We start from the raw sequence: 27,155 nt of genomic DNA on the forward strand, positions 1-27,155 counted from the left end.
AGATACAGAGAGCTATCACCAGCACTGGGGTGCAGAACAGTGATATATAGAGAGCTATCACCAGCACTGGGGTGCAGAACAGTGAGATACAGAGAGCTATCACCAGCACTGGGGAGCAGAACAGTGAGATACAGAGAGCTGTCACCAGCACTGGAGTGCAGAACAGTGATATATAGAGAGCTATCACCAGCACTGGGGAGCAGAACAGTGAGATACAGAGAGCTATCACCAGCACTGGGGTGCAGAACAGTGAGATACAGAGAGCTATCACCAGCACTGGGGTGCAGAACAGTGAGATACAGAGAGCTATCACCAGCACTGGGGAGCAGAACAGTGAGATACAGAGAGCTATCACCAGCACTGGGGAGCAGAACAGTGAGATACAGAGAGCTATCACCAGCACTGGGGTGCAGAACAGTTAGATACAGAGAGCTATCACCAGCACTGGGGAGCAGAACAGTGAGATACAGAGAGCTATCACCAGCACTGGGGTGCAGAACAGTAATATATAGAGAGCTATCACCAGCACTGGGGTGCAGAACAGTGATGTACAGAGAGCTTTCACCAGCACTGGGGTGCAGAACAGTGATGTACAGAGAGCTATCACCAGCACTGGGGAGCAGGACAGTGAGATACAGAGAGCTATCACCAGCACTGGAGTGCAGAACAGTGATATATAGAGAGCTATCACCAGCCCTGGGGAGCAGAACAGTGAGATACAGAGAGCTATCACCAGCACTGGGGTGCAGAACAGTGATGTACAGAGAGCTATCACCAGCACTGGGGAGCAGAACAGTGATATACAGAGAGCTATCACCAGCACTGGAGTGCAGAACAGTGATATATAGAGAGCTATCACCAGCACTGGGGAGCAGAACAGTGAGATACAGAGCGCTATCACCAGCACTGGGGTGCAGAACAGTGAGATACAGAGAGCTATCACCAGCACTGGGGAGCAGAACAGTGAGATACAGAGAGCTATCACCAGCACTGGGGTGCAGAACAGTGAGATACAGAGAGCTATCACCAGCACTGGGGAGCAGAACAGTGAGATACAGAGAGCTATCACCAGCACTGGGGTGCAGAACAGTAATATATAGAGAGCTATCACCAGCACTGGGGTGCAGAACAGTAATATATAGAGAGCTATCACCAGCACTGGGGTGCAGAACAGTGATGTACAGAGAGCTATCACCAGCACTGGGTTATCTTGCGTCTTTTCTCTTGGCACCTCATGTCTGAGCGTACGTATTTTAGTCACAACTAAATGTACCTGTATTCAGACGCATCTTTACAGGCTGAATCCATCATTGTCAATCTCACTTACAATCAGTCACTCTGGCACTCGCCCGGTAGGTGTAAGTAGAGAAATACGGATTATTATTACATTGAACTAAGAAGAGGTTCATAGAACGATTGTGTTGATATTGTTGCTAGGTGCTTTTGGCGGTGACATGCAGAGCACATCAGCTACACCCGTGGATAATGAGATGCAATAGACAGCCCAGTGGTTCCTAGCCGTGTGTCTGGTGTGTTTGTACAGCCGTACTCACAGTTACACACTACTGGTGCTTCATATGGAGCGGAGCATACAGAGGTCCCAGCCGCTCATGTATGTGGGCAGCGTTGTGCTAATACAGGATCCAGCTGGATACTCTCAGGGTCACTGAGCTTAAGTGGAACATGTCCATGTCCTACTGTGCCACTATAACAAGATGGCGCAGCGCATGTACAGAAGTACAGAAGGCGGCCATCTTGGTAAAGGTGCAGATGATTCACTTAGGAGCTTCATGGCGATAGTACAGTTTCGCACTCCATTATTCAACAGATTAGTGGCTACACCACTACCCATGGCACAGGTCCACCAACCACGACACAGCCCTAACACCCACTGTGCAGGGAGACCCACGGGAAAGGGTTATCACCCATACCTCCCTCTTCACAAGGCCACCAGACATGACACATGGCCACCACCTACAGCACAGGGCTGTCTCCTGCTGCTCAGGACCACCATACATAGCTCAGGACCACCAGACATGACACAGGGCCACCTCCTACAGCACAGGGGTGTCTCCCACTGCTCAGGATCACCATACATAGCTCAGGGCCTCCAGACATGACACAGGGCCACCACCTACAGCACAGAGCTGTCTCCTGCTGCTCAGGACCACCATACATAGCTCAGGGCCACCAGACATGACACAGGGCCACCACCTACAGCACAGGGGTGTCTCCTGCTGCTCAGGACCACCATACATAGCTCAGGGCCACCAGACATGACACAGGACCCCACCTACAGTACAGGGCTGTCTCCTACTGCTCAGGACCACCATACATAGCTCAGGGCCACCAGACATGACACAGGGCCACCACCTACAGCACAGGGGTGTCTCCTGCTGCTCAGGACCACCATACATAGCTCAGGGCCACCAGACATGACACAGGGCCACCACCTACAGCACAGGGGTGTCTCCTGCTGCTCAGGACCACCATACATAGCTCAGGGCCACCAGACATGACACAGGGCCCCACCTACAGCACAGGGCTGTCTCCTACTGCTCAGGACCACCATACATAGCTCAGGACCACCAGGCATGACACAGGGCCACCACCTACAGCACAGAGCTGTCTCCTGCTGCTAAGGACCACCATACATAGCTCAGGGCCACCAGACATGACACAGGGCCACCACCTACAGCACAGGGGTGTCTCCTGCTGCTCAGGACCACCATACATAGCTCAGGGCCACCAGCCAGGGTCAGGGCTATCAGCGTTGGCACAGGGTAGCCAACCAGGCATCTAGGCAGTGATTCTTGTAGTCTCATGTGACGGGCGCTAGTGACCACCTGTATTCCTCACCATCATGCTTGGCCTATACACTGAGGCTCTGTAGATTGGATGTGGCGCTTGTATGATTGCCTGGCTAAGTGGAGGCCCCATTGTGGGAGGTTTTTGCCTAGATGTAGAATGCAGCGGTCTGGCTGCACATCCAGAGATCCTGGCCAGATAATACGTTCCGCTGGCCCACACTGACAGCTCCCTCTTCCAACCCGTATTATGTTTGGCCAAATATAGACTCGAGTAACAGAACTACTACATGGATTTGTCACTTTGCAGCCTGTGAGCGCCACATACTGAGACAGAATACTAAATGCCTGCTCTGCTGTGCAAAAGTTCTAGGCAGGTGTGGAAAAAATGCTGCAGAGTAAGAATGCTCAAAAATAGAATCGTTAATAGTTTATATTTATCAAAAAGAAACTATTAACACTTCAAAACAGCACCGTTTCTTCTAGGTACACTTTCACCAGTGGCAGAACTTAGGTGCAAAAATATAATTTGGGCCCCCCTCCTCCACCCCAACCCAAGTTCACAATATGCCACATTGCAGTAGGGGACAGGAGAGGCAGAGGGTGACAGTGTAAGGCAGGAGGAGGTAGAGGTTAACATAGAGAGGCAGAGGGTGACAGCGGAATGTAGCGGGAGGCAGTGGGTGACAGCGGAACGTAGCGGGAGGCAGTGGGTGACAGCGGAACGTAGCGGGAGGCAGTGGGTGACAGCAGAATGTAGCGGGAGGCAGTGGGTAACAGCAGAATGTAGCAGGAGGCAGTGGGTGACAGCAGAACGTAGTGGGAGGCAGTGGGTGACAGCGGAATGTAGTGGGAGGCAGTGGGGGACAGCGGAATATAGCGGGAGGCAGTGGGTGACAGCGGAACGTAGCGGGAGGCAGTGGGTGACAGCAGAATGTAGCGGGAGGCAGTGGGTGACAGAATGTAGTGGGAGGCAGTGGGTGACAGCGGAATGTAGTGGGAGGCAGTGGGTGACAGCGGAATGTAGCGGGTGACAGCGGAATGTAGCGGGAGGCAGTGGGTGACAGCGGAATGTAGCCGGAGGCAGTGGATGACAGCGGAATGTAGCGGGAGGCAGTGGGTGACAGCGGAATGTAGCGGGAGGCAGTGGGTGACAGCGGAATGTAGCCGGAGGCAGTGGGTGACAGCGGAATGTAGCCGGAGGCAGTGGGTGACAGCGGAATGTAGCGGGAGGCAGCGGGTGACAGTGGAATGTAGTGGGAGGCAGTGGGTGACAGCGGAATGTAGCAGGAGGCAGTGGGTGACAGCGGAATGTAGCCGGAGGCAGTGGGTGACAGCGGAATGTAGCCGGAGGCAGTGGGTGACAGCGGAATGTAGCCGGAGGCAGTGGGTGACAGCGGAATGTAGCCGGAGGCAGTGGGTGACAGTGGAATGTAGCGGGAGGCAGTGGGTGACAGTGGAATGTAGCGGGAGGCAGTGGGTGACAGTGGAATGTAGCGGGAGGCAGTGGTTGACAGTGGAATGTAGCGGGAGGCAGTGGGTGACAGTGGAATGTAGCGGGAGGCAGTGGGTGACAGCGGAATGTAGCCGGAGGCAGTGGGTGACAGCGGAATGTAGCCGGAGGCAGTGGGTGACAGTGGAATGTAGCGGGAGGCAGTGGGTGACAGTGGAATGTAGCGGGAGGCAGTGGGTGACAGTGGAATGTAGCGGGAGGCAGTGGGTGACAGCGGAATGTAGCCGGAGGCAGTGGGTGACAGTGGAATGTAGCGGGAGGCAGTGGGTGACAGTGGAATGTAGCGGGAGGCAGTGGGTGACAGCGGAATGTAGCGGGAGGCAGTGGGTGACAGCGGAATGTAGCGGGAGGCAGTGGGTGACAGTGGAATGTAGCGGGAGGCAGTGGGTGACAGTGGAATGTAGCCGGAGGCAGTGGGTGACAGTGGAATGTAGCGGGAGGCAGTGGGTGACAGTGGAATGTAGCGGGAGGCAGTGGGTGACAGCGGAATGTAGCGGGAGGCAGCGGGTGACAGTGGAATGTAGTGGGAGGCAGTGGGTGACAGTGGAATGTAGCCGGAGGCAGTGGGTGACAGCGGAATGTAGCCGGAGGCAGTGGGTGACAGCGGAATGTAGCCGGAGGCAGTGGGTGACAGCGGAATGTAGCCGGAGGCAGTGGGTGACAGCGGAATGTAGCCGGAGGCAGTGGGTGACAGCGGAATGTAGCGGGAGGCAGTGGGTGACAGTGGAATGTAGCGGGGGGCAGTGGGTGACAGCGGAATGTAGCGGGAGGCAGTGGGTGACAGCGGAATGTAGCGGGAGGCAGTGGGTGACAGCGGAATGTAGCCGGAGGCAGTGGGTGACAGCGGAATGTAGCGGGAGGCAGCGGGTGACAGTGGAATGTAGTGGGAGGCAGTGGGTGACAGTGGAATGTAGCCGGAGGCAGTGGGTGACAGCGGAATGTAGCCGGAGGCAGTGGGTGACAGCGGAATGTAGCCGGAGGCAGTGGGTGACAGCGGAATGTAGCCGGAGGCAGTGGGTGACAGCGGAATGTAGCCGGAGGCAGTGGGTGACAGCGGAATGTAGCGGGAGGCAGTGGGTGACAGTGGAATGTAGCGGGAGGCAGTGGGTGACAGTGGAATGTAGCGGGAGGCAGTGGGTGACAGTGGAATGTAGCGGGAGGCAGTGGGTGACAGTGGAATGTAGCGGGAGGCAGTGGGTGACAGCGGAATGTAGCCGGAGGCAGTGGGTGACAGTGGAATGTAGCGGGAGGCAGTGGGTGACAGTGGAATGTAGCGGGAGGCAGTGGGTGACAGCGGAATGTAGCGGGAGGCAGTGGGTGACAGCGGAATGTAGCCGGAGGCAGTGGGTGACAGTGGAATGTAGCGGGAGGCAGTGGGTGACAGTGGAATGTAGCGGGAGGCAGTGGGTGACAGTGGAATGTAGCGGGAGGCAGTGGGTGACAGCGGAATGTAGCCGGAGGCAGTGGGTGACAGTGGAAAGTAGCGGGAGGCAGTGGGTGACAGCGGAATGTAGCGGGAGGCAGTGGGTGACAGCGGAATGTAGCGGGAGGCAGTGGGTGACAGCGGAATGTAGCGGGAGGCAGTGGGTGACAGCGGAATGTAGCCGGAGGCAGTGGGTAACAGTGGAATGTAGCGGGAGGCAGTGGGTGACAGCGGAATGTAGCGGGAGGCAGTGGGTGACAGCGGAATGTAGCGGGAGGCAGTGGGTGACAGCGGAATGTAGCGGGAGGCAGTGGGTGACAGTGGAATGTAGCGGGAGGCAGTGGGTGACAGTGGAATGTAGCGGGAGGCAGTGGGTGACAGTGGAATGTAGCGGGAGGCAGTGGGTGACAGTGGAATGTAGCGGGAGGCAGTGGGTGACAGCGGAATGTAGCCGGAGGCAGTGGGTGACAGCGGAATGTAGCGGGAGGCAGTGGGTGACAGTGGAATGTAGCGGGAGGCAGTGGGTGACAGCGGAATGTAGCGGGAGGCAGTGGGTGACAGCGGAATGTAGCCGGAGGCAGTGGGTGACAGCGGAATGTAGCGGGAGGCAGTGGGTGACAGTGGAATGTAGCGGGAGGCAGTGGGTGACAGTGGAATGTAGCGGGAGGCAGTGGGTGACAGCGGAATGTAGCGGGAGGCAGTGGGTGACAGCGGAATGTAGCGGGAGGCAGTGGGTGACAGCGGAATGTAGCGGAAGGCAGTGGGTGACAGTGGAATGTAGCGGGAGGCAGTGGGTGACAGCGGAATGTAGCGGGAGGCAGTGGGTGACAGCGGAATGTAGCGGGAGGCAGTGGGTGACAGCGGAATGTAGCGGGAGGCAGTGGGTGACAGTGGAATGTAGCGGGAGGCAGTGGGTGACAGTGGAATGTAGCGGGAGGCAGTGGGTGACAGTGGAATGTAGCCGGAGGCAGTGGGTGACAGTGGAATGTAGCCGGAGGCAGTGGGTGACAGTGGAATGTAGTGGGAGGCAGTGGGTGACAGCGGAATGTAGCGGGAGGCAGTGGGTGACAGTGGAATGTAGCGGAAGGCAGTGGGTGACAGTGGAATGTAGCCGGAGGCAGTGGGTGACAGTGGAATGTAGCGGGAGGCAGTGGGTGACAGTGGAATGTAGCGGGAGGCAGTGGGTGACAGCGGAATGTAGCGGGAGGCAGCGGGTGACAGCGGAATGTAGCGGGAGGCAGCGGGTGACAGCGGAATGTAGCCGGAGGCAGCGGGTGACAGCGGAATGTAGCCGGAGGCAGTGGGTGACAGCGGAATGTAGCCGGAGGCAGTGGGTGACAGCGGAATGTAGCCGGAGGCAGTGGGTGACAGCGGAATGTAGCGGGAGGCAGTGGGTGACAGCGGAATGTAGCGGGAGGCAGTGGGTGACAGCGGAATGTAGCGGGAGGCAGTGGGTGACAGCGAAATGTAGCGGGAGGCAGTGGGTGACAGCGGAATGTAGCGGGAGGCAGTGGGTGACAGCGGAATGTAGCGGGAGGCAGTGGGTGACAGCGGAATGTAGCGGGAGGCAGTGGGTGACAGCGGAATGTAGCGGGAGGCAGTGGGTGACAGTGGAATGTAGCGGGAGGCAGTGGGTGACAGTGGAATGTAGCGGGAGGCAGTGGGTGACAGCGGAATGTAGCCGGAGGCAGTGGGTGACAGCGGAATGTAGCGGGAGGCAGTGGGTGACAGCGGAATGTAGCGGGAGGCAGTGGGTGACAGCGGAATGTAGCGGGAGGCAGTGGGTGACAGCGGAATGTAGCCGGAGGCAGTGGGTGACAGTGGAATGTAGCGGGAGGCAGTGGGTGACAGTGGAATGTAGCGGGAGGCAGTGGGTGACAGTGGAATGTAGCGGGAGGCAGTGGGTGACAGCGGAATGTAGCGGGAGGCAGTGGGTGACAGTGGAATGTAGCGGGAGGCAGTGGGTGACAGCGGAATGTAGCGGGAGGCAGTGGGTGACAGCGGAATGTAGCGGGAGGCAGTGGGTGACAGCGGAATGTAGCGGGAGGCAGTGGGTGACAGTGGAATGTAGCGGGAGGCAGTGGGTGACAGTGGAATGTAGCGGGAGGCAGTGGGTGACAGTGGAATGTAGCCGGAGGCAGTGGGTGACAGTGGAATGTAGCGGGAGGCAGTGGGTGACAGTGGAATGTAGCCGGAGGCAGTGGGTGACAGTGGAATGTAGCGGGAGGCAGTGGGTGACAGTGGAATGTAGCGGGAGGCAGTGGGTGACAGTGGAATGTAGCGGGAGGCAGTGGGTGACAGCAGAATGTAGCGGGAGGCAGTGGGTGACAGCGGAATGTATCGGGAGGCAGTGGGTGACAGTGGAATGTAGCGGGAGGCAGTGGGTGACAGCGGAATGTAGCCGGAGGCAGTGGGTGACAGGGTACAAGCACAATGTCCTGCATGATGCAGATAACAGGGGGCATGTACCTTGGTGGGGGCAGGTACACAGCGGCCTCTCCTCTCTCTGTGACTGGGGCCCCGCAGTGTGGCAATCGGTCAGGCAGACTGTGACAGCGCCAGTTACCCTGGGTGTGAGCGCCCTGTAAGTCACAGACAGCAGTGAGTCAGGAAAATGTGCCGCTCTCTGTTACTTACAGGCAGTAAGTGTCTGTGATCATCAGCGGCGGTAGGTGTTAGGACTCCTCTATCAGTCCAGCACACACAAGGTTAGCCATACCTACCTAAGGTAAGCGGCCATCCCTCAGGCAGTGGTGCCCACCCTGCTCTCTGCACTGGGCCATTCATCCCACATTGCTCAAAATGGTTTGCGGGGGAGGGAGACTTAGCAGAGAGGTTGTTCCCAACATCAAAGAGAACTAACCCCAGATCTTCTGTGGATGTAGCTTGCTCAAATCCTTCTGTCTCTTCGTATAATCCCAGACAGACTCCATGATGTTTAGATCAGGGCTCCGTGGGGCCACATAATCCCTTCCAGGACTCCTTGTTCTTCTTTACGCTGAAGATCATTCTTAATGACATTGGCTGTATATTTGGGGTCGTTGTTCTGCTGCAGAATAAATTTGGAGCCAATCAGACGCCTCCCTGATGGTATTACATGATGGATAAGTGCCGTCCTGTATTTCTCAGCATTGAAGCAAAACGAAACGGGCAACATTGAGGATCGCAGACGCAGCCGTTGGCCAAGGAAACAGTGCATCAGATGAAGGACACCTCATGATTACTTCCCTTCAAAATCGGAAGACGTCCAGCAGTGCCACCAGCTCAGAACTGACAGAAACCCATATGACCCAGATACACCCAGCTACAGTTCAGAGAAGTCTGGCCAGAAGTGGTCTTCATGGAAGAATTGCGGCCAAAAAGCCATACCTTCCACGTGGCAACAAGGCCAAGAGACTCAACTATGCACAAAACATAGGAACTAATGAGTCAAAATATGAAATATTTGGCTGTAACGGAAGGTAGTTTGTTCGCCGAAGTACAGTAATGAGTGCAGGCAACAGTGAAGCATGGTGGAGGTTCCTTGCAAGTCTGGGAATGCATTTCAGCAAATGGAGTTGGGGATTTAGTCAAGATTAACGGTGTTCTTAATGCTGAGAAATACAGGACGGCACTTATCCATCATGCAGCACCATCAGGGAGGCGTCTGATTGGCTCCAAATGTATTCTGCAGCAGGACAATGACCCCAATGGCATTAAGAACTATCTTCAGCGTAAAGAAGAACAAGGAGTCCTGGAAGTGATGATATGGCCCCCACAGAGCCCTGATCTCAACATCATGGAGTCTGTCTGGGATTACATGAAGAGACAGAAGGATTTGAGCAAGCCTACATTCACAGAAGATCTGGGGTTAGTTCTCCAAGATGTTTGGAACAACCTCCCTGCTGAGTTCCTTCAAAAACTGTGTGCAAGTGTACCTAGAAGAATTGATGCTGTTTGGAAGTAAAAGGGCGGTCACACCAAATATTGATTTGATTTACATTTCTCTTCTGTTCATTCACTTTGCATTTAGTTAATTGACATTTTTTGAAAGCATTTTTACTTTGCAGCATTTTTTCCACACCTGCCTAAAACTTTTGCACAGTAATCTATATGTATTGCTTGGCTCAGGGGCTCATTACATGGGGGAATAGGCAGCAGGCCCGTAATTAAACAATGTGATTTTCTGACTGTAAGTACTGTGCATATGCCTGTGTATGTGGTTGGGGCATTAGGTCCTACAACCCTAAGAGAGGGAATCTATGATGTTTAGTTAGTTCCCATTCAGGCTAGGATATATTTTTATGTTTTGTTTTATATACAGCACAATAAAACTGGCTACAGCTAGATCGCACGGAAACCCTGGACTGGTGTGCTGTTTCCTGACTGCTGTGTATATGGAGATGCTCATCTACTCCAGGAGAGGGCACCCCTATCCTGATCTCACCATACATACATACATACATACATACATACATACACCTGTCCCTCCACTGTGCAGGGGTGATAGAATACATAATGCGCATTTCACTGTACAGTTATTTGCAGACTCTTAAGGCCCGTACACACTGGTCGATATATCGGGCGTTCTCTTGAACAGCCGATATATCGCGGGACCGTCGACCAGTGTGTACGGCCGATACGTCTGTGAGCTCCGTCGTTCACAGACGTATCGCGTCGGCCGCGCAGCACAGCCAACGGCCAATATATCTACCGATATATTGGTGCGTCGCTGTGTGTGTACGGGGCGGTCGGCCGACCGCCCGTACACATGCTGCGGCGGCCGGCGGTGATTGACAGCAGAACTGGACGGGCGCCCAGTTCATGACGTCAGTCCCCGGCGGATCGGGCAGTGTGTATGCTCAACACACTGCCCGATCCGTCCATAGATATATCTGCAGATCAATTGATCGCAGATATATCTATCAGTGTGTACCCACCTTTACTTGTGACTACAGATGTTGTAGTAACTGGCAATTTGTCATTTCAGCTGACGATGGCGCCCAGGTTCCTGCCGAACTCCCTGATAAGTGCAGACTTTGCGGCCAATTATATAACTAAGATCTACGGAATGACGTTTGGGCACAAGCCAAACCTACGGTGAGAGAACATCATGGCTCCTATATGGCCAGGCTACACGCCTGTCTCTGACATGCTCAGTGAGTGTTGGGAAACGGGGAGGGAGAATATCATAGAAAAGATTTTCAGGCAGCCTGAATAGAAGAAACAGACTAAAGGGACCTGAACATGATATGTACTATCCAGAGGACGGCGAGATGCTGAGGAGGATGACAGGTGAGGTCTCATCAGTCTGGAGCCTGGAGGAGTGGGCCGTAGTACTGTACTTATTCTAACATGAAGTCTTGACCATGGCAAGAGTGGGGATGAGCAGTGGAGATGAGTGAGTAGCGTGGGAATGAGTGGGGATGAGCAGTGGAGATGAGTGAGTAGCGTGGGGATGAGTGGGGATGAGCAGTGGAGATGAGTGAGTAGCGTGGGGATGAGTGGGGATGAGCAGTGGAGATGAGTGAGTAGCGTGGGGATGAGTGGGGATGAGCAGTGGAGATGAGTGAGTAGCGTGGGGATGAGCAGTGGAGATGAGTGAGTAGCGTGGGAATGAGTGGGGATGAGCAGTGGAGATGAGTGAGTAGCGTGGGAATGAGTGGGGATGAGCAGTGGAGATGAGTGAGTAGCGTGGGAATGAGTGGGGATGAGCAGTGGAGATGAGTGAGTAGCGTGGGAATGAGTGGGGATGAGCAGTGGAGATGAGTGAGTAGCGTGGGAATGAGTGGGGATGAGCAGTGGAGATGAGTGAGTAGCGTGGGAATGAGTGGGGATGAGCAGTGGAGATGAGTGAGTAGCGTGGGAATGAGTGGGGATGAGCAGTGGAGATGAGTGAGTAGCGTGGGAATGAGTGGGGATGAGCAGTGGAGATGAGTGAGTAGCGTGGGAATGAGTGGGGATGAGCAGTGGAGATGAGTGAGTAGCGTGGGAATGAGTGGGGATGAGCAGTGGATATGAGTGAGTAGCGTGGGAATGAGTGGGGATGAGCAGTGGAGATGAGTGGGAATGAGCAGTGGAGATGAGTGAGTAGCGTGGGAATGAGTGGGGATGAGCAGTGGAGATGAGTGAGGAGCGTGGGGATGAGTGGGGATGAGCAGTGGAGATGAGTGAGTAGCGTGGGGATGAGTGGGGATGAGCAGTGGAGATGAGTGAGTAGCGTGGGGATGAGCAGTGGAGATGAGTGAGTAGCGTGGGAATGAGTGGGGATGAGCAGTGGAGATGAGTGAGTAGCGTGGGAATGAGTGGGGATGTGTGGGGATGAGCAGTGGAGATGAGTGAGTAGCGTGGGAATGAGTGGGGATGAGCAGTGGAGATGAGTGAGTAGCGTGGGAATGAGTGGGGATGAGCAGTGGAGATGAGTGAGTAGCGTGGGAATGAGTGGGGATGAGCAGTGGAGATGAGTGAGTAGCGTGGGAATGAGTGGGGATGAGCAGTGGAGATGAGTGAGTAGCGTGGGAATGAGTGGGGATGAGCAGTGGAGATGAGTGGGAATGAGCAGTGGAGATGAGTGAGTAGCGTGGGAATGAGTGGGGATGAGCAGTGGAGATGAGTGAGGAGCGTGGGGATGAGCAGTGGAGATGAGTGAGGAGTGTGAGGATGAGCGGGTGGGTGGAGACATGCAGTGAGGATGAGTGGTGAGTGTGAGAATGAGTGGGGAACACAGGGATGAGTGAGGAATGTGAGGATGAGCGGGGGTGTGGAGACGTGCAGTGAGAATGAGTGGGGAACACGGGGATGAGTGAGGAATGAGAGGACGAGCGGGGGTGTGGAGACGTGCAGTGAGGATGAGTGGTGAGTGTGAGAATGAGTGGGGAACACGGGGATGAGTGAGGAATGAGAGGACGAGCGGGGGTGTGGAGACGTGCAGTGAGGATGAGTGGTGAGTGTGCGAATGAGTGGGGATGAGCAGTGGAGATGAGTGAGGAATGGGAGGATGAGCAGGGGTGTGGAGACGTGCAGTGAGGATGCGTGGGGAGTGTGCGAATGAGTGGGGAACACGGGGATGAGTGAGGAGCGTGAGGATGAGTGGGGGTGAGGAGACGTGCAGTGAGGATGAGTGGGGAGTGTGTGAATGAGTGGGGAACACGGGGATAAATGAGGAATGGGAGGATGAGTGGGTGTGTGGAGACGTGCAGTAAGGATGAGTGGGGAACAAGGGGACGAGTGAGGAGTGTGAGGATGAGTGGAGGGGAGGAGACGTGCAGTGAGGATGAGTAGGGAGTGTGCGAATGAGTGGGGATGAGGAGGAATGGGAGGATGAGCGGGAGTGTGAGAGCGTACAGTGAGGATGAGTGGGGTGTGAAGACGTATAGTGAGGATGAGTAGGGAGTGTGAGGATGAGTGGGGAACATGGGTATGAGTGAGAACTGTGAGGAAGACCGGGGGTGTGGAGACGTGCAGTGAGGATGAGTGGGGAACATGGGGATGAGTAAGGAGTGTGAGGATGAGCGGGTGTGTGGAGACGTGCAGTGAGGATGAGTGGTGAGTGTGAGAATGAGTGGGGAACACAGGGATCAGTGAGGAATGTGAGGATGAGCGGGGGTGTGGAGACGTGCAGTGAGGATGAGTGGGGAACATGGGGAGGAGTGTGAGGATGAGCGGGTGGGTGGAGACGTGCAGTGAGGATGAGTGGTGAGTGTGAGAATGAGTGGGGAACACAGGGATGAGTGAGGAATGTGAGGATGAGCGGGGGTGTGGAGACGTGCAGTGAGGATGAGTGGGGAACATGGGGATGAGTGAGGAGTGTGAGGATGAGCGGGTGTGTGGAGACGTGCAGTGAGGATGAGTGGTGAGTGTGCGAATGAGTGGGGAACATGGAGATGAGTGAGGAGTGTGAGGATGAGCGGGTGTGTGGAGACGTGCAGTGAGGATGAGTGGTGAGTGTGAGAATGAGTGGGGAACACGGGGATGAGTGAGGAATGAGAGGACGAGCGGGGGTGTGGAGACGTGCAGTGAGGATGAGTGGTGAGTGTGCGAATGAGTGGGGATGAGCAGTGGAGATGAGTGAGGAATGGGAGGATGAGCAGGGGTGTGGAGACGTGCAGTGAGGATGCGTGGGGAGTGTGCGAATGAGTGGGGAACACGGGGATGAGTGAGGAGCGTGAGGATGAGTGGGGGTGAGGAGACGTGCAGTGAGGATGAGTGGGGAGTGTGTGAATGAGTGGGGAACACGGGGATAAATGAGGAATGGGAGGATGAGTGGGGGTGTGGAGACGTGCAGTAAGGATGAGTGGGGAACAAGGGGACGAGTGAGGAGTGTGAGGATGAGTGGAGGGTAGGAGACGTGCAGTGAGGATGAGTAGGGAGTGTGCGAATGAGTGGGGATGAGGAGGAATGGGAGGATGAGCGGGAGTGTGAGAGCGTACAGTGAGGATGAGTGGGGAACATAGGTATGAGTGAGGAATGTGAGGATGAGCGCTGGTGTGGAGACGTGCAGTGAGAATGAGTGGGGAACATGGGTATGAGTGAGGAATGTGAGGATGAGTGTGGAGACGTGCAGTGAGGATGAGTGGGGAACATAGGTATGAGTGGGAGTGTGGAGACATGCAGTGGGGATGAGTGAGGACTGTGAGGATGAGTGGGGAACATGGGTATGAGTGAGGAATGTGAGGATGAGTGTGGAGACGTGCAGTGAGGATGAGTGGGGAACATAGGTATGAGTGGGAGTGTGGAGACATGCAGTGGGGATGAGTGAGGACTGTGAGGATGAGTGGGAGTGTGGAGACATGCAGTGGGGATGAGTGAGGACTGTGAGGATGAGTGGGAGTTTGAGACATGCAGTGGGGATGAGTGAGGACTGTGAGGATGAGTGGGAGTGTGCAGCAGGTGATCAGTAAGAGGCAATGAAGTGACGATGCAGTAGTCTGATTCGCCCTTTGCTAATGCTGGGCCCTGTGCGATTTCCATTGTGCAATGTAGGATGCAGATTAATAACTTGTCATCAAAGAGCGGAGATCGTACACCATACAATACATACATTTTATATCTTATCAACGAATTATATATTGCAGAGTGTGGATGTTTTAGCCATGGCTAGGCCTGATGTTTGGTGCACCACCCCAGCTGTAATAATATAAGGTGACCTGATTAGCAGTGACATTGTGACCTCTCCCAGTATAGGCCTGGTGTTGGTGCACCACCCCAGCTGTACTAATATCAGGTGACATGATTAGCAGTGACATGGTGACATCTCCCAGCATAGGACTATTGTTGGTGCACCACCCCAGCTATACTGATAAGGTGACCTGATTAGCGGTTACATGATGACCTCTCCCAGCATAAAACTGGTGTTGGGGCACCACCTCAGCTGGACTAATATAAGGTGACCTGAGTAGCCGTTACATGGTGACCTCTCCCAGCATAGACCTGGTGTTGGTGCACCACCCCAGCTCTACTAATATAAGGTGACCTGAGTAGCCGTTACATGGTGACCTCTCCCAGCATAGGCCTGATGTTGGTGCACCACCCCAGCTGTAATATAAGGTGACCTAGTAGCCGTTACATGGTGACCTCTCCCAGCATAGACCTGGTGTTGGTGCACCACCCCAGCTGTACTAATATAAGGTGACCTGATTAGCAGTGACATGGTTACCTCCCCCAACATAAGCCTGGTGTTGGTGCACCACCCCAGCTTTACTAATATAAGGTGACCTGTTTAGCCGTGACATGGCGACCTCTCCCAGCATAGGCCTGGTGTTTGGTGCGCCACCCCAGCTGTACTAATATGAGGTGACCTGAGTAGCCGTTACATGGTGACCTCTCCCAGCATAGGCCTGATGTTGGTGCACCACCCCAGCTGTACTAATATAAGGTGACCTAGTAGCCGTTACATGGTGACCTCTCCCAGCATAGACCTGGTGTTGGTGCTCCACACCAGCTTTACTAATATAAGGTGACCTGGTTAGCAGTGACATGGTGACCTCTCCCAACATAGGCCTGGTGTTGGTGCACCACCCCAGCTGTGCTGATATGGTAACCTGATTAGCAGTTACATGGTGACCTCTCCCAGCAAAGGGCTGGTGTTGGTGCATCACCCCAGCTGTACTAATATAAGGTGACCTGAGTATCCGTTACATGGTGACCTCTCCCAGCATAGGCCTGATGTTGGTGCACCACCCCAGCTGTACTAATATAAGGTGACCTGAGTAGCCGTTACATGGAGACCTCTCCCAGCATAGACCTGGTGTTTGGTGCACCACCCCAGCTGTACTAATATCAGGTGACCTGATTAGCAGTGACATGGTGACATCTCCCAGCATAGGACTAGTGTTGGTGCACCACCCCAGCTGTACTAATATCAGGTGACCTGATTAGCAGTGACATGGTGACATCTCCCAGCATAGGACTAGTGTTGGTGCACCACCCCAGCTGTACTGATAAGGTGACCTGATTAGCGGTTACATGGGGACCTCTGCCAGCATAAAACTGGTGTTGGTGCACCACCCCAGCTGTGCTGATATGGTAACCTGATTAGCAGTTATATGGTGACCTCTCCCAGCAAAGGGCTGGTGTTGGTGCACTACCCCAGCTGTACTAATATAAGGTGACCTGAGTAGCCGTTACATGGTGACCTCTCCCAGCATAGACCTGGTGTTGGTGCACCACCCCAGCTGTACTAATATAAGGTGACCTGATTAGCAGTGACATGGTGACCTCTCCCACCATAGGCCTGGTGTTGTTGCAGCACCCCAGCTGTACTAATATAAGGTGACCTGATTAGCCGATACATGGTGACCTCTCCCAGCATAGGCCTGGTGTTGGTGCTCCACCCCAGCTTTACTAATATAAGGTGACCTGATTAGCAGTGACATGGTGACCTCTCTCAGCATATGCCTGGTGTTGGTGCACCACCCCAGCTGTACTAATATAAGGTGACCTGATTAGCAGTTACATGGTGACTTCTCCCAGCATAGGCCTAATGTTTGGTGTACCACCCCAGCTGTACTAATATAAGGCGACCTGATTAGCAGTGACATGGTGACCTCTATCAGCATAGTCCTGGTGTTGGTGCACCACCCCAGCTTTACTAATATAAGGTGACCTGATTAGCAGTGACATGGTGACCTCTCCCAGCATAGACCTGGTGTTGGTGCACTACCCCAGCTGTGCTGATCAGGTGACCTGATTAGCAGTTACATGGTGACCTCTCCCAGCATAGGACTGGTGTTGGTGCACCACCCTGGCTGTACTGATAAGGTGACCTGATTAGCAGTTACATGGTGACTTCTCTCAGCATAGGCCTGGTGTTGGTGTACCACCCTGGCTGTACTGATAAGGTGACCTGATTAGCAGTTACATGGTGACTTCTCTCAGCATAGGCCTGGTGTTTGGTGCACCATACCGGCTGTACTGATAAGGTAACCTGATTAGCAGTTACATGGTATTTTCCCCCAGCATAGGCCTGGTGTTGGTGCACCACCCCAGCTATACTAATGTAAGGTGACCTGATTAGCAGTTACATGGTGACTTCTCTCAGCATAGGCCTGGTGTTGGTGCACCACCCCAGCTATACTAATATAAGGTAACCTGATTAGCAGTTACATGGTGACCTCTCCCAGCATAGGCCTAGTGTTTGGTGCACCACCCCAGCTGTACTAATATAAGGTGACCTGATTAGCAGTTACATGGTGTACTCTCTCAGCATAGGCCTGGTGTTGGTGCACCACCCCAGCTGTACTAATATAAGATGACCTGAGTATCCGTTACATGGTGACCTCTCCCAGCATAGGCCTGATGTTGGTGCTCCACCCCAGCTTTACTAATATAAGGTGACCTGATTAGCAGTGACATGGTGACCTCTCCCAACATAGGCCTGGTGTTGGTGCACCACCCCAGCTGTACTAATATAAGGTTACCTGTTTAGCCGTGACATGGTGACCTCTCCCAGCATAGGCCTGGTGTTTGGTGCACCACCCCAGCTGTACTAATATAAGGTGACCTGATTAGCAGTTACATGGTTACATCTCCCAGCATAGGCCTGGTGTTGGTGCACCACCCCAGCTGTACTAATATAAGGTGACCTGAGTATCCGTTACATGGTGACCTCTCCCAGCATAGGCCTGATGTTGGTGCACCACCCCAGCTGTACTAATATAAGGTAACCTGATTAGCAGTTACATGGTGACCTCTCCCAGCATAGGCCTAGTGTTTGGTGCGCCACCCCAGCTGTACTAATATAAGGTGATCTGATTAGCAGTTACATGGTGTACTCTCTCAGCATAGGTCTGGTGTTGGTGCACCACCCCAGCTGTACTAATATAAGGTGACCTGAGTATCCGTTACATGGTGACCTCTCCCAGCATAGGCCTGATGTTGGTGCACCACCCCAGCTGTACTAATATACGGTGACCTGAGTAGCCGTTACATGGTGACCTCTCCCATCATAGACCTGGTGTTTGGTGCACCACCCCAGCTGTACTAATATCAGGTGACCTGATTAGCAGTGACATGGTGACATCTCCCAGCATAGGACTAGTGTTGGTGCATCACCCCAGCTGTACTAATATCAGGTGACCTAATTAGCAGTGACATGGTGACATCTCCCAGCATAGGACTAGTGTTGGTGCACTACCCCAGCTGTACTGATAAGGTGACCTGATTAGCGGTTACATGGTGACCTCTCCCAGCATAAAACTGGTGTTGGTGCACCACCCCAGCTGTGCTGATATGGTAACCTGATTAGCAGTTACATGGTGACCTCTCCCAGCATAGGCCTAGTGTTTGGTGCGCCACCCCAGCTGTACTAATATAAGGTGATCTGATTTGCAGTTACATGGTGTACTCTCTCAGCATAGGTCTGGTGTTGGTGCACCACCCCAGCTGTACTAATATAAGGTGACCTGAGTATCCGTTACATGGTGACCTCTCCCAGCATAGGCCTGATGTTGGTGCACCACCCCAGCTGTACTAATATAAGGTGACCTGAGTAGCCGTTACATGGTGACCTCTCCCATCATAGACCTGGTGTTTGGTGCACCACCCCAGCTGTACTAATATCAGGTGACCTGATTAGCAGTGACATGGTGACATCTCCCAGCATAGGACTAGTGTTGGTGCATCACCCCAGCTGTACTAATATCAGGTGACCAAATTAGCAGTGACATGGTGACATCTCCCAGCATAGGACTAGTGTTGGTGCACTACCCCAGCTGTACTGATAAGGTGACCTGATTAGCGGTTACATGGTGACCTCTCCCAGCATAAAACTGGTGTTGGTGCACCACCCCAGCTGTGCTGATATGGTAACCTGATTAGCAGTTACATGGTGACCTCTCCCAGCATAGGCCTAGTGTTTGGTGCGCCACCCCAGCTGTACTAATATAAGGTGACCTGATTAGCAGTTACATGGTGTACTCTCTCAGCATAAGCCTGGTGTTGGTGCACCACCCCAGCTGTACTAATATAAGATGACCTGAGTATCCGTTACATGGTGACCTCTCCCAGCATAGGCCTGATGTTGGTGCTCCACCCCAGCTTTACTAATATAAGGTGACCTGATTAGCAGTGACATGGTGACCTCTCCCAACATAGGCCTGGTGTTGGTGCACCACCCCAGCTGTACTAATATAAGGTGACCTGAGTAGCCGTTACATGGTGACCTCTCCCAGCATAGGCCTGATGTTGGTGCACCACCCCAGCTGTACTAATATAAGGTAACCTGATTAGCAGTTACATGGTGACCTCTCCCAGCATAGGCCTAGTGTTTGGTGCACCACCCCAGCTGTACTAATATAAGGTGACCTGATTAGCAGTTACATGGTGACCTCTCCCAGCATAGGCCTGATGTTGGTGCACCACCCCAGCTGTACTAATATAAGATGACCTGAATAGCAGTTACATGGTGAACTCTCCTAGCATAGGAATGGTGTTGGTGCATTACCCCAGCTGTACTAATATAAGGTGACGTGATTAGCAGTTACATGGTGACCTCTTCCAGCATAGGACTTGTGTTTGTGCACCACCCCAGCTATACTAATATAAGGTGACCTGATTAGCAGTTACATGTTAACCTCTCCCAGCATAGGCCTGGTGTTGGTGCACCACCCCAGCTGTACTAATATAAGGTGACCTGATTAGCAGTTACATGGTGACCTCTCTCAGCATATGCCTGGTGTTGGTGCACCACCCCAGCTGTACTAATATAAGGTGACCTGATTAGCAGTTACATGGTGACTTCTCCCAGCATAGGCCTAATGTTTGGTGTACCACCCCAGCTGTACTAATATAAGGCGTCCTGATTAGCAGTGACATGGTGACCTCTCTCAGCATAGTCCTTGTGTTGGTGCACCACCCCAGCTTTACTAATATAAGGTGACCTGATTAGCAGTGACATGGTGACCTCTCCCAGCATAGGCCTGATGTTGGTGCACCACCCCAGCTGTACTAATATAAGATTACCTGAATAGCAGTTACATGGTGACCTCTCCCAGCATAGGAATGATGTTGGTGCATTACCCCAGCTGTACTAATATAAGGTGACCTGATTAGCAGTTACATGGTGACCTCTTCCAGCATAGGACTTGTGTTGGTGCACCACCCCAGCTATACTAATATAAGGTGACCTGATTAGCAGTTACATGTTAACCTCTCCCAGCATAGGCCTGGTGTTGGTGCACCACCCCAGCTGCACTAATATAAGGTGACCTGAATAGCAGTTACATGGTGACCTCTCTCAGCATATGCCTGGTGTTGGTGCACCACCCCAGCTGTACTAATATAAGGTGACCTGATTAGCAGTTACATCGTAACTTCTCCCAGCATAGGCCTAATGTTTGGTGTACCACCCCAGCTGTACTAATATAAGGCGTCCAGATTAGCAGTGACATGGTGACTCTCTCAGCATAGTCCTGGTGTTGGTGCACCACCCCAGCTTTACTAATATAAGGTGACCTGATTAGCAGTGACATGGTGACCTCTCCCAGCATAGACCTGGTGTTGGTGCACTACCCCAGCTGTGCTGATCAGGTGACCTGATTAGCAGTTACATGGTGACCTCTCCCAGCATAGGCCTGATGTTGGTGCACCACCCCAGCTGTACTAATATAAGATGACCTGATTAGCAGTTACATGGTGACCTCTCCCAGCATAGGAATGGTGTTGGTGCACCACCCCAGCTATACTAATATAAGGTGACCTGATTAGCAGTTACATGGTGACCTCTTCCAGCATAGGACTTGTGTTGGTGCACCACCCCAGCTATACTAATATGAGGTGACCTGATTAGCAGTTACATGTTAACCTCTCCCAGCATAGGCCTGGTGTTGGTGCACCACCCCAGCTGTACTAATATAAGGTGACCTGATTAGCAGTTACGTGGTGACCTCTCTCAGCATATGCCTGGTGTTGGTGCACCACCCCAGCTGTACTAATATAAGGTGACCTGATTAGCAGTTACTTGGTGACTTCTCCCAGCATAGGCCTAATGTTTGGCGCACCACCCCAGCTGTACTAATATAAGGTGACCTGATTAGCAGTGACATGGTGACCTCTACCAGCATAGACCTGGTGTTGGTGCACTACCCCAGCTGTGCTGATCAGGTGACCTGATTAGCAGTTACATAGTGACCTCTCCCAGCATAGGACTGGTGTTGGTGCACCACCCTGGCTGTACTGATAAGGTGACCTGATTAGCTGTTACATGGTGACTTCTCTCAGCATAGGCCTGGTGTTGGTGCACCACCCTGGCTATACTGATAAGGTGACCTGATTTTCAGTTACATGGTGACTTCTCTCAGCATAGGCCTGGTGTTTGGTGCACCACCCCGGCTGTACTGATAAGGTGACCTGATTCGCAGTTTCATGGTGACTTCTCCCAGCACAGACCTGGTGTTGGTGCACCACCCCAGCTGTACTAATATAAGGTGACCTGATTAGCAGTTACATGGTGACTTCTCTCAGCATAGGCCTGGTGTTGGTGCACCACCCCAGCTGTACTAATATAAGGTAACCTGATTAGCAGTTACATGGTAACCTCTCCCAGCATAGGCCTGGTGTTTGGTGCGCCACCCCAGCTGTACTAATATAAGGCGACCTGATTAGCAGTTACATGGTGTCCTCTCTCAGCATAGGCCTGGTGTTGGTGCACCACCCCAGCTGTAATGATAAGGTGACCTGATTAGAAGTTACATGGTGACATCTCCCAGCATAGACCTGGTGTTGGTGCACCACCCCGGCTGTACTGATAAGGTGACCTGATTAGCAGTTACATGGTGACTTCTCTCAGCATTGACCTGGTGTTGGTACACCACCCCGGCTGTACTAATATAACATACCTCCCAACATGACCCTCTCCAGGAGGACACAATGCTCTGCTCCTGCTCTTCCCTCTTACTGTATGATTACCATCACTGTGCTGTAGCCTAATACTGACCCAGTGCTCATACCTATGTCATACCACCCAACATGACCCTCTCCAGGAGGGACAGAATGCTCTGCTCCTGGACTTCCCTCTTAATGTATGATTACCATCACCTGTGCTGAAACACTTTTCTTATCCAGTAACCAGTTCAAAACAGGTGCCGGCAATCATAAATTAGGAGGAAAGTGCAGAAGCAGAGCATTGTGTCCCTCCTGGAGAGGTCATGTTGGGAGGTATGATATAAGGTGACCTGATTAGCAGTGACATGGTGACCTCTCCCAGCATAGGCCTGGTGTTGGTGCACCACCCCAGCTGTACTAATATAAGGTGACCTGAGTAGCCATTACATGGTGACCTCTCCCATCATAGACCTGGTGTTTGGTGCACCACCCCAGCTGTACTAATATCAGGTGACCTGATTAGCAGTGACATGGTGACATCTCCCAGCATAGGACTAGTGTTGGTGCATCACCCCAGCTATACTAATATCAGGTGACCTAATTAGCAGTGACATGGTGACATCTCCCAGCATAGGACTAGTGTTGGTGCACTACCCCAGCTGTACTGATAAGGTGACCTGATTAGCGGTTACATGGTGACCTCTCCCAGCATAAAACTGGTGTTGGTGCACCACCCCAGCTGTGCTGATATGGTAACCTGATTAGCAGTTACATGGTGTACTCTCTCAGAATAGGCCTGGTGTTGGTGCACCACCCCAGCTGTACTAATATAAGATGACTTGAGTATCCGTTACATGGTGACCTCTCCCAGCATAGGCCTGATGTTGGTGCTCCACCCCAGCTTTACTAATATAAGGTGACCTGATTAGCAGTGACATGGTGACCTCTCCCAACATAGGCCTGGTGTTGGTGCACCACCCCAGCTGTACTAATATAAGGTAACCTGTTTAGGCGTGACATGGTGACCTCTCCCAGCATAGGCCTGGTGTTTGGTGCACCACCCCAGCTGTACTAATATAAGGTGACCTGATTAGCAGTTACATGGTGACATCTCCCAGCATAGGCCTGGTGTTGGTGCACCACCCCAGCTGTACTAATATAAGGTGACCTGAGTAGCCGTTACATGGTGACCTCTCCCAGCATAGGCCTGATGTTGGTGCACCACCTCAGCTGTACTAATATAAGGTAACCTGATTAGCAGTTACATGGTGACCTCTCCCAGCATAGGCCTAGTGTTTGGTGCACCACCCTAGCTGTACTAATATAAGGTGACCTGATTAGCAGTTACATGGTGACCTCTCCCAGCATAGGCCTGATGTTGGTGCACCACCCCAGCTGTACTAATATAAGATGACCTGAATAGCAGTTACATGGTGAACTCTCCTAGCATAGGAATGGTGTTGGTGCATTACCCCAGCTGTACTAATATAAGGTGACCTGATTAGCAGTTACATGGTGACCTCTTCCAGCATAGGACTTGTGTTGGTGCACCACCCCAGCTATACTAATATAAGGTGACCTGATTAGCAGTTACATGTTAACCTCTCCCAGCATAGGCCTGGTGTTGGTGCACCACCCCAGCTGTACTAATATAAGGTGACCTGATTAGCAGTTACATGGTGACCTCTCTCAGCATATGCCTGGTGTTGGTGCACCACCCCAGCTGTACTAATATAAGGTGACCTGATTAGCAGTTACATGGTGACTTCTCCCAGCATAGGCTTAATGTTTGGTGTACCACCCCAGCTGTACTAATATAAGGCGTCCTGATTAGCAGTGACATGGTGACCTCTCTCAGCATAGTCCTGGTGTTGGTGCACCACCCCAGCTTTACTAATATAAGGTGACCTGATTAGCAGTGACATGGTGACCTCTCCCAGCATAGACCTGGTGTTGGTGCACTACCCCAGCTGTGCTGATCAGGTGACCTGATTAGCAGTTACATGGTGACCTCTCCCAGCATAGGCCTGATGTTGGTGCACCACCCCAGCTGTACTAATATAAGATGACCTGAATAGCAGTTACATGGTGACCTCTCTCAGCATAGTCCTGGTGTTGGTGCACCACCCCAGCTTTACTAATATAAGGTGACCTGATTAGCAGTGACATGGTGACCTCTCCCAGCATAGACCTGGTGTTGGTGCACTACCCCAGCTGTGCTGATCAGGTGACCTGATTAGCAGTTACATGGTGACCTCTCCCAGCATAGGCCTGATGTTGGTGCACCACCCCAGCTGTACTAATATAAGATGACCTGAATAGCAGTTACATGGTGACCTCTCCCAGCATAGTCCTGGTGTTGGTGCACCACCCCAGCTATACTAATATAAGGTGACCTGATTAGCAGTGACATGGTGACCTCTCCCAGCATAGACCTGGTGTTGGTGCACTACCCCAGCTGTGCTGATCAGGTGACCTGATTAGCAGTTACATGGTGACCTCTCCCAGCATAGGCCTGATGTTGGTGCACCACCCCAGCTGTACTAATATAAGATGACCTGAATAGCAGTTACATGGTGACCTCTCCCAGCATAGGAATGGTGTTGGTGCATTACCCCAGCTGTACTAATATAAGGTGACCTGATTAGCAGTTACATGGTGACCTCTTCCAGCATAGGACTTGTGTTGGTGCACCACCCCAGCTATACTAATATAAGGTGACCTGATTAGCAGTTACATGTTAACCTCTCCCAGCATAGACCTGGTGTTGGTGCACCACCCCAGCTGTACTAATATAAGGTGACCTGAATAGCAGTTACATGGTGACCTCTCTCAGCATATGCCTGGTGTTGGTGCACCACCCCAGCTGTACTAATATAAGGTGACCTGATTAGCAGTTACATGGTGACTTCTCCCAGCATAGGCCTAATGTTTGGTGTACCACCCCAGCTGTACTAATATAAGGCGTCCTGATTAGCAGTGACATGGTGACTCTCTCAGCATAGTCCTGGTGTTGGTGCACCACCCCAGCTTTACTAATATAAGGTGACCTGATTAGCAGTGACATGGTGACCTCTCCCAGCATAGACCTGGTGTTGGTGCACTACCCCAGCTGTGCTGATCAGGTGACCTGATTAGCAGTTACATGGTGACCTCTCCCAGCATAGGCCTGATGTTGGTGCACCACCCCAGCTGTACTAATATAAGATGACCTGAATAGCAGTTACATGGTGACCTCTCCCAGCATAGGAATGGTGTTGGTGCACCACCCCAGCTATACTAATATAAGGTGACCTGATTAGCAGTTACATGGTGACCTCTCCAAACATAGGCCTGGTGTTTGGTGCACCACCCCAGCTGTACTAATATAAGGTGACCTGTTTAGCCGTGACATGGTGACCTCTCCCAGCATAGACCTGGTGTTGGTGCACCACCCCGGCTGTACTAATAAGGTGACCTGATTAGCAGTTACATTGCGACCTCTCCCAGCATAGACCTGGTGCTTGGTGCACCACCCCAGCTGTGCTGATAAGGTGACCTGCTTAGCAGTTACACAGTGGCCTCTCTGCAGCTGAGCACTGCATGTAGCCTGCAGCTAGAAGCGTAGAAGTCCAGATCGCAGCAATCCATCTCATTATACCTGAGTGCTGACATTCCCGGTCTGGTTCATATTCTGCACATCAAAGTGTGTGTAATAAATTGTGATATAGTTTGTGTAACACTGTGCAGTAACTCCCCTGTGTACGAGGCGTTATTCAGCCCATTTGCCTATGAAGCACTGAGCGGTTTTATCCGAGGTTCTACACATGCAAACAATTTCCTAATTAGCTCTGCATGGATGGAATTTTCATGTCTCTCTTCCAAAGTCTCTGTGAAATAGTTAACTCTTTCATGGCATGAAGTCTCAGTTGTATCATGATCGCCTACCCTCCCGGCATGTCCGGGAAACAGACGTTTGTCAGTAACTGACTCGGACGCCTCCTCGTCAGCTGCCGGGATCTCGATGACGCGGTTTGTGGTGAATTGTGACATTATAGCGCAGTCCTCTGCTGCAAATTGTAGTATTTCACATTGGAGGGCGGGCCCCCGATGGCGCAATTTCTCAATGACCCCTTTCACCGCTGCCTCACATGCATGCGCAGTTCTGACCTGATCGCAGTGCAGTAAAAAATCCTAGCGTGCAATCAGATCGGATTTGTTTCTATGTGAATGGACGACTCTGTGAGCAATAAGCGGGTGGCTAATTAATCTGTTGAAGCTTGAAATATATCCTTGGGCTACCAACCAATTGAGTGCATGTGCGCCATAGGACCGCTCAAAGGCACCCTGTAGCCGCGCACGTGATGATGTGACATCACACAAGTGCACCATGGCGAGCGGTCACACCCCTCTCACCGCGCCCTGGTTGTAGTATATATCTGGCATCACACTGGCACAGACGAGTCTGAAATAAAATGATTAGTTCTCACAGTTACCAATCATACAAAGAAACCAAAATACAAGAATAAGACCACGTGCTGTAAATGTAGTTTTCCACTTGCGACCACCATACGAGTTTTTATTAAGTAATTCTCCCAGTTCTTGGCCTGGAATAAGCAGACACAGATTGCTTCATTCAGCGACACCACAGGCATCCAGCCATTGCAAAATGCTCTTTATTATACAGTGGCCGGGGAACATGTGTGAAGTGTTTATAACACAGAACATTAATGTTTCTATAAAGGCATTCCGGGGGAGAAGAGAATAGGGTATACATTGCCCGTACTTCCCGACACCTGGGGGAGAAGAGAATAGGGTATACATTGCCCGTACTTCCCGACACCTGGGGGAGAAGAGAATAGGGTATACATTGCCCGTACTTCCCGACACCTGGGGGAGAAGAGAATAGGGTATACATTGCCCGTACTTGCTGACATCCGGGGGAGAAGAGAATAGGGTATACATTGCCCGTACTTCCCGACACCTTGGGGAGAAGAGAATAGGGTATCCATTGCCCGTACTTCCCGACATCCGGGGGAGAAGAGAATAGGGTATACATTGCCCGTACTTGCAGACATCCGGGGGAGAAGAGAATAGGGTATACATTGCCCGTACTTGCCGACATCTGGGGGAG

The 27,155-nt window shown here is 52.5% G+C and overlaps 1 protein-coding gene across 2 annotated transcripts in view; it reads left to right on the top strand.

The window, feature by feature from the left end:
• PODN (podocan) overlaps positions 1-27,155 on the top strand; it is a 213,581-nt gene that overhangs the window by 52,039 nt on the left and 134,387 nt on the right. For both annotated transcript variants that reach the window (XM_063938900.1, XM_063938899.1), the window contains exon 5: positions 10,713-10,822. In XM_063938900.1, coding sequence (XP_063794970.1) covers positions 10,713-10,822 — 110 coding nt within the window. The remainder of the gene's footprint in view (positions 1-10,712; positions 10,823-27,155) is intronic.

Source organism: Pseudophryne corroboree, chromosome 9, assembly GCF_028390025.1.
Source record: "Pseudophryne corroboree isolate aPseCor3 chromosome 9, aPseCor3.hap2, whole genome shotgun sequence".
NCBI lineage: Eukaryota > Metazoa > Chordata > Amphibia > Anura > Myobatrachidae > Pseudophryne > Pseudophryne corroboree.